Genomic DNA, 15,474 nt, shown 5'->3' on the forward strand with positions numbered 1-15,474 from the left:
GCCTTTCTCTCTTTCTCTTTGTGGCACCAGAGCTCTCTGAGAGGAAAGGCTACATGTCTCACAAAACTACAGTTCCCAGAATGCTCTAGCATTGAGCCAGAGCTGGTCTCAAACTGGACTATTTCTGCAGTGGGTTCTGGGCCTTGTAAAAGTGCTGCAAGACCTCTCTCTCTCTCTCTCTCTCTCTCTCTCCACAGCGAGGTCCAAAACACACTGCAGAAATAACCCAGTTTGAGACCAGCCCTGGCTCAGTGCTAGGGAATCCTGGGAATTGTACTTTATCTTGGCCACCAGAGCTCTCTCTCTGTGATAGAAGGCCTAAATGCCTCACAAAACTACACTTCCCAGGATCCCCTAGCATTGAGCCAGGGCAGTTAAAGCGGCCTCAAACCAGATTAATTTCTGCAGTGTTTACCTTTAAATTCTATAACATGGCCTAACATTAACCCGGAAACTCGTAAAAAGCCCCCAACAACCAATGAGAGGCGTCTCTAATTTTTTTGCGACATAAAAGTCTATGACTCTGCGTCCAACGTCACGCCGCCGCGGGCACCGCCTTCTAGTGACGTCACAGCGCAGGCCGCCTTCCCATTGGCCCAACCTCAGGCGACGAAGTGGGCGGAGCTTTGTGATGACGCAAGAGGGGAGGAGGGAAACAGCTGTCAGGCGTCGCGGCGAGTGACCCGAACCGGATTTGCTTCCATTCGTCCTCCAGAAGCAGCTGCGTCCGGACGCCTCTCCTTCTCTCTCCGTCTCCGTCTCCGGGCCGCTTTCTCTTCCTCAGGATGGCGCTCAGCGATGCCGACGTCCAGAAACAGGTCTCTGGGGCGGGGGTCTTCCTTGAGCTGCATCCACACTGGAGAAATAACCCGGTTTGGCAGCGCTTTAACTTTTACTCTGGCTCTTTGCTATGGAATTCTGGGACACACACACACACACACATAGTAGTTTTATTGCGTGCCTTCCAGTTGCTTCTGACTTACAGCACCCCTAAGGCAAACCTAACATGGGTTTCCTATGGAGGTCTGATCAGACTTTCCCTTGAGGCTGAGAGAGTGTGACATGGCCAAGCAGGGAGCCCAAGGCGGCCCTAGTCCAGCACTCAAACCGCCACACCTGACTGGCTCTCATAGCAGCAGAGCAATGCCAATTGGAGCATGTACAAAGAGCAGCTAAGTCCAGGCAGCGAACGCCGCCAAGAGCGTCTTGATCCGCCAGTTACAGGGTTTGCAGCGGGATTTCGCTTGTTTTTCACTGCTCTAAAGTAATTCTTTTCAAGTGAATTGTTTAATTTCTTTTTAAATTACATAACATTGTTTTATTACTTTGTTTTAGCTTAAACTGCTTTGGGTTTGATATGGGAGAGCCAGCATGTGTAGTGGTTTGAGTCTGGAGACCAGCTCAGCCCTATAGAAGCCCACTGGTAGCCTCAGGCATGTCACACTCTCTCAGCCTCAGAGGATGGCAGTGGCAAGCCCTCTCTGAAGACGATTGCCAAGAAAACCCCGTGAGAGGTTTGCCTTAGAGTAGGAAACGACTTGGAGGCACGCAGCAGTAGCAACAACAACAACAACAACGAGAGAAATGCAGGCTATAAATCAATCAAATAAATGTAAACTGATGCACAAGACTCTTTGCACAAGTGACACTGCTGTTTCGTGACAAAGAATCTTGCATGGTCTTCCAGACGAATGCATTTATTTGTGCTAAGTTTTGTGGGCCGCAACCAGTTTTGTGTAGCTTTGGTTGGCAGGCATTGCATATACATAGGAGAGCAAGCGTGGATATACAAAAGGTGCCAGTGGTTTTTTTAAACAGGTGAAAGAAGGCATTGCTAAGCAGAGTGACAGTTGTATGGGCATGAAAAACCTTCATCCGGTCCAAATAAAGTTAAATTCCAGTATGTAAGGTAAAGAAATGGAAGGGCCAGAGCGGGAACGGAGTATTGCAAGCGGAGAGGAGCAATTAATAATGGCAGTGGCAAATGTATTGGTGTTCATTCCTAGGGAAGTGTGCCTAAAATGGGGGATAATCGTGCGAACCGCACTGCAGAAATAACCCAGTTTGAGACTGCTTTAACTGCCCAGGCTCAGTGCTAGGGAATCCTGGGAATTGTACTTTATTGTGGCACCAGAGCTCTCTGACAGAGAAGGCTGAATGTCTCTCAAAACGACCACTCCCAGAATTCCCTAGCATTGAGCCAGGGCAGTTAAAGCGGTCTCAAACTGGGTTATTTCTGTAGTATGTTTTGATCCAAATCTAGTTTATTTTTGAATCTGATTTTACCTTCATAGTGTCAGTAGAAAGGAACTCAGAGTTTGAAGGAAAATGGCAGCGTTAGGGGCATCACACCCCCTACGCCTTTCTAGCCTATTTTAATTGAGCTAATTCTTCCTCACATCCCTCTGCAAAGCCGATGTTGTAAATACCACATTCACCTGGAGATGTAACGTGAAGGTGGGGAAAGGCCGCCTTTTCATCACTATGATATGTGGTGGGTATTAACAGCACACTGCTGAAGGGGAAATGTTACCACCTAAGTGACCTTTTGCGTCTGTGTCCTTGGAATGAAGGGTTTGTTTGCTGTGAAGATGACTCATGTGTCTCATGGTCTTGTGGAAAACGTATGCTGCTCACAAAAGCTTGCTGGCTTGAACTGTGTCTTGATCGAGAATAATCCTGACCCTCCGTTTCCATAGTCGTCATAATATAAAGTGTTATTCCTAACATGATCTGAAAGACTTCTTAATGGGTGGCATGGAAATGAATGAGAATTTTGTTTAGAATGGAAGTTAGACTATCCTAAAGGGTTTAAACAAGGTCACTTCTATAGTAGAATGAGATAGGTTTGCAAGTCTGGGTTCCTTTTGGGTGGAGAAATGGGATACAGATGAATCTGGGCTAAAATGTGTTGCTGGGCAATTAGAGGCAAGGATGAACAACAGTTTCTATATTAATATTGCTTTTTAAAGGCCCGTTTCAAAAATAAAAAAGCAAGAAATGTTTGGTGCATTTTTTGTGGCTACTTGTGCCACAAGCGACCCATAACATGGTGCCATTGTTGCTTATGCTCCTTTCTCCCTGGCTGGTCCTCCGTTGTGTTTGGGGTGCTCCGAAAAGCATGAGAGCGAACTTGCATCAGACATTGGCTGCATCTACGCTGCAGAAACGAACTGCCATGGCTCCATGCTAAGGAATTCTGGGAACTGTCGTTGGCTACAATTCCCAGGATTTCATAGCATGGAGCCATGGCAGTTCAAGTGTCAAACTGGACTATTTCTGCAGTGTGGATGGAGCCCTTGATAGGCCATGCTGGTTGTGTTATAACACAAAATTACATAAATGAAATACCTTAAAGACAAAACATACTTTGAGTGAGATGGGCCAGTCATTTAAAGAAACTGTATGAATTACCCATGTGTAGTTGCCATTTCTGGACTTCATATTCATCATTTCAACATACAATGGTTGACTCTTAACAAACAATAATTGGGGGTTCTCTTATGTAGAAGAATGTTTAATCTTCAGTATATGAATGTAGAAGTGGCTGAAATAAACTTTACAACTTTAGGTCTCAAATTATGGAAGAAAGAAGAAAATATAAAATGGATGGTAGGAGAGAATGAGGGTGTTTGCATGTCATGGAAGAGAAGAACTTCAAAAGCTTGTGACTAATGCTCATGTTAACTGTGAAAATAGGAAGTACTACTTCCAGAAACTGAGCATGATCAGGGGAAGGGAGAGGTATTTCAGGCCACATTTTGAAGATTTAGAAGGCCTCAGAGATTTGCCATTATCATTCATTTCATGATTAGAAGCGATAAGGATAAATTTATGTTTATTCAAGAAACTGAAGGCTATTGCATAGTGAGGTATATAGGAAAACAATAAAGTACAGAGGATGAATGATGTCTTGCCATTCTGATGGGAAGTCTTTTCCTTTTGGATATAAGTAAACCTAAAACATAATGTCTTAAAACCATTACTTATACAAAGAAAACTCCATTATGGCTTTTGGAATAACATGCACCAGTTTAAGGGCTTCTGCAGAAAAAAAAATAAGTAAAGGAAGTTTGTATTTTTATCTCATCTGAAGTAACTTTTCCAGTCATTTCAGATAACAGTAATTTCCCTGAAGGGATTGTGGAATTTTACAGAACACAGTGTGTGCCATTATTTTGTTGTCCTTCAGTACTTGCCTGTTGACTGTAAATAGTGTACTTGCTAGCAGAACTGCCCTGAGTTTGGTTGGGGATGGAATATTATGCTGAATACTGCATATATCTAGCCAGCACTGGTCAAGGACTGCTCCCTTACAGTTCATGAGCAGAGCACGTGTTTTACTTGGGCTTAGTCGTTGTTGATTAAACACCTTCAACATCTTTATCAATGACTTGGACGATAGAATAAAGGGTATGTTTATCACATTTGCAGATGATACTAAATTAGGAGGGATAGCTAATACCCCAGAGAACAGGACCAGAATTCAAAATATCCTTAACAGATTATAATGTTGTGCCAAAGCTAACACAATTAATTTTAACAGGGAGAGATGTTAAGATACTACACTGAGGCATTAAAAAATGAAATACACAGATATAGGATTGGTGACACCTGGCCTGGCAACAGTATATATGGAAGGGATCTAGAGGTCTTAGTAGACCACTAGCTGAACATGAGTCAATAGTGTGATGCAACAGCTAAAAAAAACACCACAGTGGTTCCTCCACATTCACTGGGGTTGGGGTGAAGGACCCCTGTGTATGTGGAAAAAGCACAAATAAGAAAACTACTCTTTCTACCAGAGAGAACACATCTCTAGGAATCTCCAGGTCCTCCAGTGCAACTCCATGGTCAACATTTGCTAGAAGATGAACATAGAATCATGTTGGAGGACCTATAAATGCCTAGAGAAGTGCTTTCTCTAGGAACCTCTAGGTTCTTCAGCACAGCTCTGTGGTCACCCTCTGGTAGAGTTTCACTGGAAGACCTAGAGATTCCTAGAGGATATATTAAAACTGCAAATAATCAAAGCACAGATGTTGAGGGCCAAATGTAATATGATTCTGGGCTGCATCAATAGGAGTATAGTGTCTAGATCAGGGAAGTACGGTAATATTGCCACTGTGTTCTGCTTTGGTCAGGCCTCGCCTGGAATACTGTGTCCAATTCTGCGCACCACAGTTCAGAATAGATGTTGACAAGCTGGAGCATGTCCAGAGAAGGGTGACCAAAATGGTGAAGTCTGGAAACCATGCCCTATGTGGGATGGCTTAGGGAGCTGGGTATGTTTAGCATGGAGGAGGTTAAAGGTGGCATTATAGCCATGTTTAAAATATAGAAGCAATTCCACCTCAACTTTAGGAAGAACTTCCTGACAGTAAGAGCTGTAAAAATAGGAGCTTTTGTCCATCCTAGCATTACATTACAGCAGACTTGAAAAACCTGCAGCTCACCAAGACAAATATGGTGCAGTGGCGCCATCCAGGCTTCCTTAAACCTTGTTTTCCTATTTGCCCAGATTTGTAGCAGTAAGCACCTTGCAAGTTTCATTATGTGGTTGCTGGGCTGCTCCCATCTTTGTGGGTCAAGTAGTGCAGGGTCATGTTAGAGATATACTGTGATTTCTTTGTTATGCTCTTGTTCTATTCTGTGTAATTGCCACTATCTACTACTGCCTTGAGGTAGATTTGAGACTAATAATCTTATAGTTACAAAGATCTGAGGGAATAAAAGATACTCGTGCAATCCCAATTCTCAGCGAGACCAAAGCAACCGTAATACCTAGGATGATTTTACTTTATAATCCGCATGTCTCTAACTTCATTAGAACTCAGTGGTCAGATTAATTGTTTCTGTCATAACCATGCATAACACTTATGGATGTGGGAAGTCTTGTAGTGATTAAAGACAAAGATATTTCTGCTGGCTTACCTGGAAAAAATATCTCTTACTTCATTTACAGATCAAGCATATGATGGCTTTTATTGAACAAGAAGCCAATGAAAAGGCAGAAGAAATAGATGCCAAGGTAAATGAAATTCATTCTCATACAAAACTTCTGTTTCTTTACATGGCTGTAAGCTTAGTTCTACTAAACTAAGTGTTAGGTCTTACTTAGTGCCAGAAACTTCTTTTTGGGGCATATGTATCGCTGAACACTTCTTCTGACACTACCTCAAGAAGAAGGTGATGTGTGCTTAATAGGAAGAGGCGGCCTAGTGGTCTTCGAGATTTCCAAAGAACACAAAAGTGTTTGAAAATGCAATTATTAACTTCATTTGGACACTTGGACCAAATGAAGATGTTGATCATTCCTGATTTGAGATGTCTGACAAATGTAAGATAAAGAATTTGATCTGCAGAAACTTTATTTCATCTGCCAGCAAGGAAATTAATTGGTTAGGAATCAATTGAATCTATATTTTGTAGACTTTTGTCTTTTTCTAAAATTCAAAAATCTCTGGATTTAGACTGGATTAGTCCAGTTTGCTTTGCTACTTCAGTTGCAGAAGCTGCATTTATTCTAAGTCATGAAAGTTAGTCTGAATTTACTGTTTTTCTTTATAGGCGGAAGAGGAATTCAACATTGAGAAAGGTCGTCTGGTTCAAACACAGAGACTGAAAATCATGGAGTACTATGAGAAGAAAGAAAAACAAATTGAACAACAGAAGAAAATGTATGCAATGCAAAAACAAATGAGCTGATTCTGACTTGTGGAAAAAATAAGTGTGCTAGTTCTAATAGTTTAGAAATAAGTAAACTTGGTCAAGCAAGCCACATAAAAAGCTTGGACACATTTAGGACAAATGCATTCCCCTCCCTCCTAAAATACGTAGCCTTGGTAATACACTTGAGACCCTCAAAGATCTATTTCTTTTACCACTAAAGACCCTCAGGCCTGACACCAGGAACACACTTGAGATAGCATGCCATCTGGAAAATAGCCATTTCCATTGTGAATGATTATGCAATATGTTTTTCTCTGGGCAGAATGTTATCTTTAGTAAGGGAAGTAAAGTTCAGAGGTCTCATACAGAAATGACTTTGTGAAAATTGGATAAGTGGTCATCATAGTGTAGTGACTGGAAATCTGGGGTCAGGTTTCTGCTGAGCCATAAATATCAATTGTTAACTTTTTGCTAGCCATTGTATTTTGGGTTTTGTAGTGTTGTTGTGAGGATAAAACTTGAAATTGCAACCTTCTGAATTCTTTGGTGGACATTTCAAACATAACTCTTTTTACTTGAATACAAATTTTCTTCCTCTGACTCAGGAGTAGGCAAAGTGTGGTCTGCATTCAGTCTTAATCCATTCCTTGTGGCTCTGCCTCTGAAATTACTTGAAATCACCCCAAAAATTACTCTACAAGAACCTGAGGGGCCTGTTGGTAATTTTACTATATTTTTCCACATGCAAACTGTTCAAAGTCTAGTGGAGATTTTTCCTAGTTAGACGTGCAATGACTTTAACTCACTTCCAATTTTGGAGGGGAAAAATGCTACTCTTCAGTCTACAATATCTCCAGATGGGGAGAGTGCAGCCACTGGTCTCTGGAAGTCAAACAAACCCCTAGTCTAATTAAAACATTTGAATTAGACCAAAGTGACCCCAGGAGATTCCCAAAGTGCCAGACTTCCCAAATATTTTTTCAGGTTATCTTTCTGCCTCCAAAACTGCTCAGAATGCAACAATTTTGTTGAAACAGCAATCCCAGTGCGCCCCTCCCCCAATATGTTTTTAAAAGCTAAATGTTTTAAAAAGCAAAATCAGCTGAAATGAAATGGAGAGGTGTGGTGGACAAAACATGCCCTCCACACCTTCCATAGCTGCCTATTCAAAATGCAAGTATGAGAGGACATTAGTTCAATAACATGGCACTGCTAATGAGAAAACTGACCTACATGTGATGTTCTCATTCTCTAAAGAGTAAAGATGGCTTTTGAATGAAAAGGTGTTAATGTTTGCACTTACTTGCCTCTAGGAAAATTAAATGCAGAGGATGTTGCATAAGCAGACTTCTGCTCAAACTCCCTTCCTCTCCCCTTTCTCATGCATCTCAGATTGACTCCAGAGGCCTGTCCAGTCATTTGCAAGTTTGGAATGACTGCACATTTCCACAACAGACATGTTTTTGGTGTGGATAGACATAACTGAATTCAATCTAGACTGTCTTTGAAATGCTTTGAAATACAGTCGGCTCTTGGTGTCTGCTAGGATTTGGTTCCAGAATCCCTGTGGATACCAAAATCCATGGATGCTCAAGTCCCATTAAATAAAGTGGCATAGTAAAATGGTGTCTCTTTCATAAAATTGCAAAGTCAAGGTTTGCTTTTTGGAATTTATATTTTTTCTGCATATTTTCAAGCTGTGGGTAGTTGAATCCATGGATAAAAAATCCAGAGATACAGAGGGCCAACTGTGAACAGCTGCCATTTATTCTGCAGTTCATATTGTTGTTTAGAACAGAGCATCTTGTACTGACATTATATATGGCTGGTGGATTAGAGATTCTGTGTCACCCTGCAGACCTTCCAAATTTGCAGACGGTTGTAGATTTATTCTATCAATAAAACTAAAGGGGAGGAACTTGGGTCACTGTGCAAAAGAGGGGCCTAATCTGCACTTGAAAAGGTGTTTGTTTTTGTAACAACTTCCAGAATCCCACAGTCAGCATGGCAAAGCATTCTGGACATTGTTATCCAAAATAATACTTTCCAAGCTCTGGGCCTACATTAACTAGAAAGTCTTTGTTTGCATCATGCTGGGATGTGCCAGTGGGAAGTTTATAACTAGTATCTGTTGTTTGACTGTCTCAAGTCAGTTGGACTCAGTTGTGTGTTTTACTCTATTTGACTTGCAGTCAGATGTCCAATCTGATGAATCAGGCAAGGCTGAAGGTTCTTAAAGCCAGGGATGATCTAATTTCAGTGAGTATATGCTTCTCTTTGTGGAAAGAGGGTAAGGGTTATCACAATTTTTCTGATTAACCCAGAAAAAAATCATTTTTTATTCTCCAGGGTGTCTTACATACTCGATCCAAAAAAAAAAAAAATCCTTGGATTTGCACAATGTTGTGGGCCCTGATCTGCTCTAAATGCAAGCTCATCTCCATATAACTCATTTGTTGTGCACAAAGAAGAAATGATGGGTTGGGGAATGCGAAAGTACTTAGTTCTGTGCTTGTGGGAGGAGTGGAAAATATGTGGCCCTTCATATTTGTAGAATTTCAACTCCCATTATTTATCCTCAGTGGCTAGGGACTATTGAGGTTGCGATCTAACAGTGTAATTGATACGGTATTTGGCTTTGGCCTAGGCAGCACACTTGTGTCTGTGTTGCACCATCCCAGGCAGGGGTTCATATGATTGAATGTCCTACATATGAAATATGTGTTATTGTGTCTGATAGAAGTGTTCTAGCAAGTGATGTACAGGCACGGCTTCAGTCTATAGCCTTCATTGATACACCCCAGACACATTTCCGCAATATGAATTAGAACTAAATCTGCATGCTGTAAGATGACCTTCTGATCATTCTGTTCAACCCAACAAAATAGTTGTTAGGTATATTAAAGTGGTACTGAAAAGCATAATTTGGGTACTGGTTGATGACGGAAGCTTTCAAGAACACATCTTAGTTTGATTTCCAGTGTTAGAAGTGGCATTCTGAATTATGGTAGGGATAAAACTAAGCACAATGCAGTTCGTGTTTACTTGCAAGTTCAGTGGAGTTTGTTCCTTGTCTTCCTTATGATTGCAGCCTAAGGTATGAATCCTTTTGTTTGTCCTGACTAGAGTATAGTCACTGAATCAGTTGGATTTACCTGTGTGTTAACTAGCCATTCAGTGGGTCTTCTCTAGTTAAGACTAGCCAATGAGATTCCAATCTAAGTGTTTATACAGAGTCGTGTGCAGGCGAACAAATGAAGGCAGGCAAACTCCAATTATCTGCAATAGGGTTAGCAGCATTGCTTCAAGTCTGTTTAATATCTCTGAAAGGGCAGTTGCTTGTATCCAGAAAATTGGGTTAGGGCATTAGTTGCTGCTGGATGTTTTAAGATGGGACTTGTAAATTGGGAGCAGTGAGTACAACCAGAAGACAGGGTTCTGTGGATTGTGGTTTAATAAAAGGATTGTGTATTTTTCTCACATGATCGTTTTATTGCTGTAGGATTTACTGAATGAAGCCAAGCAGAGACTGACTAAAGTAGTAAAGGATAGTGGCAGGTATCAGACTCTATTGGAAGGTTTGATTCTGCAGGTAAGCATAACACATCCTTCCCATTGCACCTTTTTGTAAAAATAACTTGAATCTTTATGTCCTTTTTGTCATGGGTGTCAGTCTCCTGAAGGTACACTGTCAAATTACTACCATGTTCCCAAGGATATTTGCTAGCCAAGTATCCTCTTTATCTGTTTTGAAGATCAAGAGAGCTTTCCAGTCACTAGGCCTTAATATGTAATTTATAAATTACTATCATATAAAGCCACATGAAAAGTTTTTACTTTAACCATGTGTACCTTTGCCATCTGGGCAAGTGTGTCCATTAAAATCAATAGAGAATGTTTCCATTTTTGTATTCAGAAAGCTATACTTGCCATTGATGAAAGGAATGCTTGTATAGATTTGGCTTCCATTTCTCAGGGCCAGTAGCTTCTCTAGGCTATTATATGGAGAAGTCAATCTCATCCCATTGTTTTGTTCTTTAGAAAGACATGCTAAGTCATCAACTTCAGGGTGCTTGTGTTAATTACTCTGATTTCTTCTCTGTATGCAAGTGCATTTATATGCATTGTGCTGTATACTGTCAGATACAATGTTGTAATAAGCTCATTTATTCAATAAATGAAAACTGAATTGTAGTCTTTAAATTTGCAAATCCCAATGATCTCACAGAAGTTTCTCTTTGTTTTATGAAGGGATTTTATCAATTACTTGAACCTAAAATGACAGTCCGTTGTCGGAAACAGGATCTTCCCTTGGTTAGGGTAAGTCTTTCATTTAATTTAGATAAAACTGATGATTTACCTGGTAGCAGATAAGATCCTTTGGATAAAGCTACACAGATATTTCTATTTTTAGTTGAAAGCAATCAAGGGATGGGAGAGTGAGACCATGCTGGATCTATACCAGGGATTGGGGACCCATTGGTTTAATCTAGCCTGCAGAGGGCCACACTGAAGCACCACAGCCTTCTCCAAAGTGCTGGTAGAATCTTCTCCTTTTATACAGAGGAAGGCATGGAACAAATTGAATGAGTGTTGAGGAGGGGAAGGTTTTTTTAGGGTGTGTGTAAAAATCTGCCCCCTGATATAATCCAGTTTGCGTAATTGATCCTGTGTGGTAATTCAACCCCCACAGCCTAGAAAATGTCCTACAACTGACCTACATGAACTACAGGTCCTTTTCCTCTGTGTGCATCTACCTTGAAAAGGGTCATCATAAAAAAACCAAAATATATGTCATTATCTGCATGGTATAGATCAAACAGCTAATTCTATACCCACACAGATGCCTGAATAACATGTGAAAAACTGTCACATATTGAGTCATATAATCTTGTTCCACCTAGCTGTATTGTCTCCTCTCACTGGCACTGGTTTTTTTCAGAGGCCTTTGTGTTGTTGTCTGTGTCTTTTAATTGTAGCAGAGACACTGCTTCCAGGCAAGAGACACTAGAGCTTGAATGTAGAGCCATAAGAGATTATTTGTTCTCTTGCCAGACTGAGTGGCCATGATTCCTATCTTCACTGGCTTTTGGGAGGCTAATGGATTAGTGGTGCAACTTGGGATATGGAATAAAACTGCTTTACTGTCTGAATGTGTGTGTCCTGTTTCAGAATGCAGTCCAGAAGAGCATCCCAATCTATAAAACTACTACCAAAAAAGAAGTTGACATTCAAATTGACCAGGACACATTTCTCAATGAGGACATGTAAGAAAAATGCAGACCTGAGGAAAGAGGGCTGCTGAAACTATGGTGTGCTAGTGGCTGATTTAGATAGAACATGCACAAGGAAAAGGTTGCGATTTTTCAGTGGTTTTTCAACATCTAGTGGTATTTGTTGAGTATTAGCAGTTCTCTATACTTGATTAACATGCATTTGGCAAGATATCCACATCCATGTAGAAACTAACAACAGCATTTCATAAACTAATTACAGCTCCTATGCTAACTCCTAGGTGCTGTTTTACATACATAGTAGTAAATGAAGAACTTCTTGATCCACTGGCCTCCAAGGATAAGCGTTGGAGGCCAATGCATAATATGCCGTAATTATGTCCAAACATAATAAAGAATGAGTGGGGTCGGAGGAATACACATAATAATGGCTCTGATTGTGTTGCCTTAATAGCAGCCATAGTTTATTTGATTAAATGGTGACCTTTACTTTAAAATGCCAATTAAATTGCACAATATGGCATCGCTTCAAATATTTAAACATGGCTATCATGTCACCTTTTAACACTCTTTCCCAGGCTAAACATACCCAGTTCCCTAAGCTGCTCCTCATAGGGCAATGGTCCCCAAACTATGCTCTTTAAGAGATTTTGGATTTCAGCTTCCAGAATTCCAGACTATTGGCCAACATGGCTGTGGATTCTGGGAGCTGAAGTCCAAAATCTCATAAAGGGCACAGTTTGGGGACCACTGTCATAGGGAATGGTTTTCAGGCCTTCCCACACTCTGATCAAAATTTTCACAAGGACTCTTGCACTTGAGCAAAGACGGCTAGCTGATGATCCACGGGTTTCATCAATCCCCCAGAGCAATTTTATTTGACCCAAATACATCTCTACCAAAACGTATTCATGGTGTAGTAAATATTTGCTCTATTTTCATTAGTAAGGAAAAGCAATTATGAACAAAACATTTCATCTAGATGTTGTTGCAGAGGTTGAAAAAGTTGTCTTTATAGACTACAGCTCCCCAAAATTTCCCAGAAGCATGGCCACTGGCCATAGTGATGGTGGGTTTCATGAACTGCTTCATGCAAATCCTGAAAAGGCAATGGATCATCACCTGCTTACTCCTTGATGAAGCACACTACTTTCTCTACTGAGTCTTACTGATGACCCTAGGGTAGGCCAATTAAATATACCCATCCCTATATATCAAGCCATTACTGCTACCTAATATTCTTCTTAAGAATTAGATCATCTCAGCCCATGGACTTGTGTTTGAAGAGCAGCTTTGAAGAATATGAGAAAGGGATGTGCTTGTACTAACAAATATACAAATATATCCTTGAGGGTTTTTTAAAGATCTTTCAATATATTTCTATATAAGGACACAGGTTGCTGCACAAAGTAAATTACTCTTGTAATGAAATAGATGTAATGAGTAGCACTGATTCAGACTTCTGGCACTCCCCTTAAAATAATTGTTTGTATGGATTAGTTTGATTGTCAAGCTGTTGACTAGCATATTTGTCTTTCCCAGTGCTGGAGGTGTTGAAATCTATAACAGTGATGGTAAAATTAAAGTTTCCAATACTCTGGAAAGCCGTCTGGATCTGATCGCCCAACAGGTGAGCTTGGCAAAGTCTCCACATTTTATTCTCATCTCCATAGACTAATCTTCTCTTATCTTAAGACACTTGTTTAGGAATGGCATTAAGTCCATTTTTCAAGCCCTGGATCAGCATGTAGCAGCTCTGGGCAACTGCTAAGATCATAGATCTCTTTTGCACCCACCTCATCCAGCACTCCATTCTGAATACACTGGTGCCTCGGGATACGAAATGACCGCGTTACGAAATTTCCGGGATACGAAAAAGTTGGATTGGAAAAAACTGTTCCGGGTTACGAAATATTTTTCGGGTTACGAAATTAATTTCGGCGCGAAATTCAAATGCTATAGGCTTCCAGCGCTAACGGAAAGCCTTTTCGGGTTACGAAATTTTCGCGTTACGAACGGAATGGCGGAACGAATTAATTTCGTAACCCGAGGCACCACTGTACTGGGAGACTGCATGAGAGAATTCCCATTTTAATTTTCCACAACTTACTGTTGCTGTGGGGTATCATGGAAAATGGTAACTCCACTGGAACATTATTTCCAACAACTAAGACCCATGCCATCAGGAAATACACACCAAAGGGTACTTTAACAAAGGCTACCTCCACTGCCTTCTGACTAGTATGTGTACAGCAAACACTGAAATAGTTGTGTTGAGATTGGAAAACAAGTCTTTGTGATAGATTTTGTATAATACGTATAATGTGCTATTACTGGAACACAGGATGGTTCTTAAATATAAGTATACTGCTGAAACCTTTAGATCATAGACGGGTTAAATGTGGTGCCTACATGCATTTTTGTGGCTCCTGGATCCTTGCTGGAGAATTGCTGTTCCTGGAGACTTCCAGGAGTTGCAGTTATTATTATCATCATTACCATTGGTGCCTATAAAAAAGTGGAAGCACATTACCATGGTGTTGCTTCTATCTTTAGGGGTGCTGCCTGTGGTGTGTGCAGAGAGCAACATTGACCTCCCATATCCACTGAAGTTGCTCACACCTGCTATAGATAATGCCTGTAATGATAGACCAAGAGCTCATATACTCGTTCAGTCCTGGAGGGGGCTCTGCCTTTAAAAAGTAGGACTTATTGTTACAGCAATCCCTATTTCAAGTATTTGTCAGTGATGTGTCACAGCGCAGGCTGCCATCATGGGTATCCCACAGCCCAGTTAACACATTCATCAGCTGTTTGGCTGGATTAAGACTGACTGGCTGTTAATGCAGGAGTCAGCAAGATGCAGGATGCATTTCTGTTGTTCTGTGCCATCTTCAAGGAGTTCTCAAGCAGCTGGTGCTGCCTTTTCTCTCTCTCAACAGATGATGCCAGACATCCGAACGGCGCTTTTTGGTGCCAATACCAATAGAAAATTCCTGGACTGAATTCCTTGATATAATGGTGGAATCTCTTCCACTGCCATAGTGAAGTGAGATGCACAGCATCTGTTAATTACAAAAAAACTTAAATGTACTCAGTTCTATATTGTGTTGTCCTGTAAATTTTATTCAATTAAGTTATTTTGGGGGGCATTCCTGCTGTGCTTAGCCTGACTGGGAGACCTCTGGCCACAGTGAGATAGTATGTGATATGAAAACAGACATTCAGATGGACCAGTGATTTCATCCACTTCCCTGAAAGCATGTCGCCAATTTGTGCTGCTTACGCCTTCCTTTCCTTACAAAAGCATACATTACTTTTGAGGGTCAATGCAACCCTCATGTGACTGTGGCCAGCCCCAGATTTTTGTTCTGTATATGTGGTTAAACTTCTGTCTGTATGCTTGCAGGCACACACCCTCATCCTGTACTAGTTTAATAAAATAAAAGGTGTGTGAAACTGTTTGCTACAGTACCTGGAGAAATGAGTCTGTGTGGTTTGTGAAGCACACACATTAACTGCTGTGAGTACAGTTTTACTTCAGAGTGTAAAACAAAACAAAAAAAAG

The 15,474-nt window shown here is 40.9% G+C and overlaps 1 protein-coding gene across 1 annotated transcript; it reads left to right on the top strand.

Moving 5' to 3' along the window:
• Positions 1 to 653: 653 nt before the first annotated feature.
• On the top strand, positions 654 to 15,390 carry ATP6V1E1 (ATPase H+ transporting V1 subunit E1). Its single transcript, XM_089527741.1, has 9 exons — positions 654 to 818; positions 5,966 to 6,031; positions 6,571 to 6,680; positions 8,865 to 8,931; positions 10,175 to 10,264; positions 10,924 to 10,992; positions 11,845 to 11,939; positions 13,449 to 13,536; positions 14,849 to 15,390. Exons 1-9 carry the CDS (start codon positions 786 to 788, stop codon positions 14,909 to 14,911), a joined length of 681 nt encoding a protein of 226 aa, XP_089383867.1. The 5' UTR covers positions 654 to 785; the 3' UTR covers positions 14,912 to 15,390.
• Positions 15,391 to 15,474: the final 84 nt, after the last annotated feature.

Source organism: Sceloporus occidentalis, unplaced genomic scaffold (assembly GCF_023333645.1).
Source record: "Sceloporus occidentalis isolate IW3139 unplaced genomic scaffold, rSceOcc1.0.p SCAF_5, whole genome shotgun sequence".
In the NCBI taxonomy this organism is placed as follows: domain Eukaryota; kingdom Metazoa; phylum Chordata; class Lepidosauria; order Squamata; family Phrynosomatidae; genus Sceloporus; species Sceloporus occidentalis.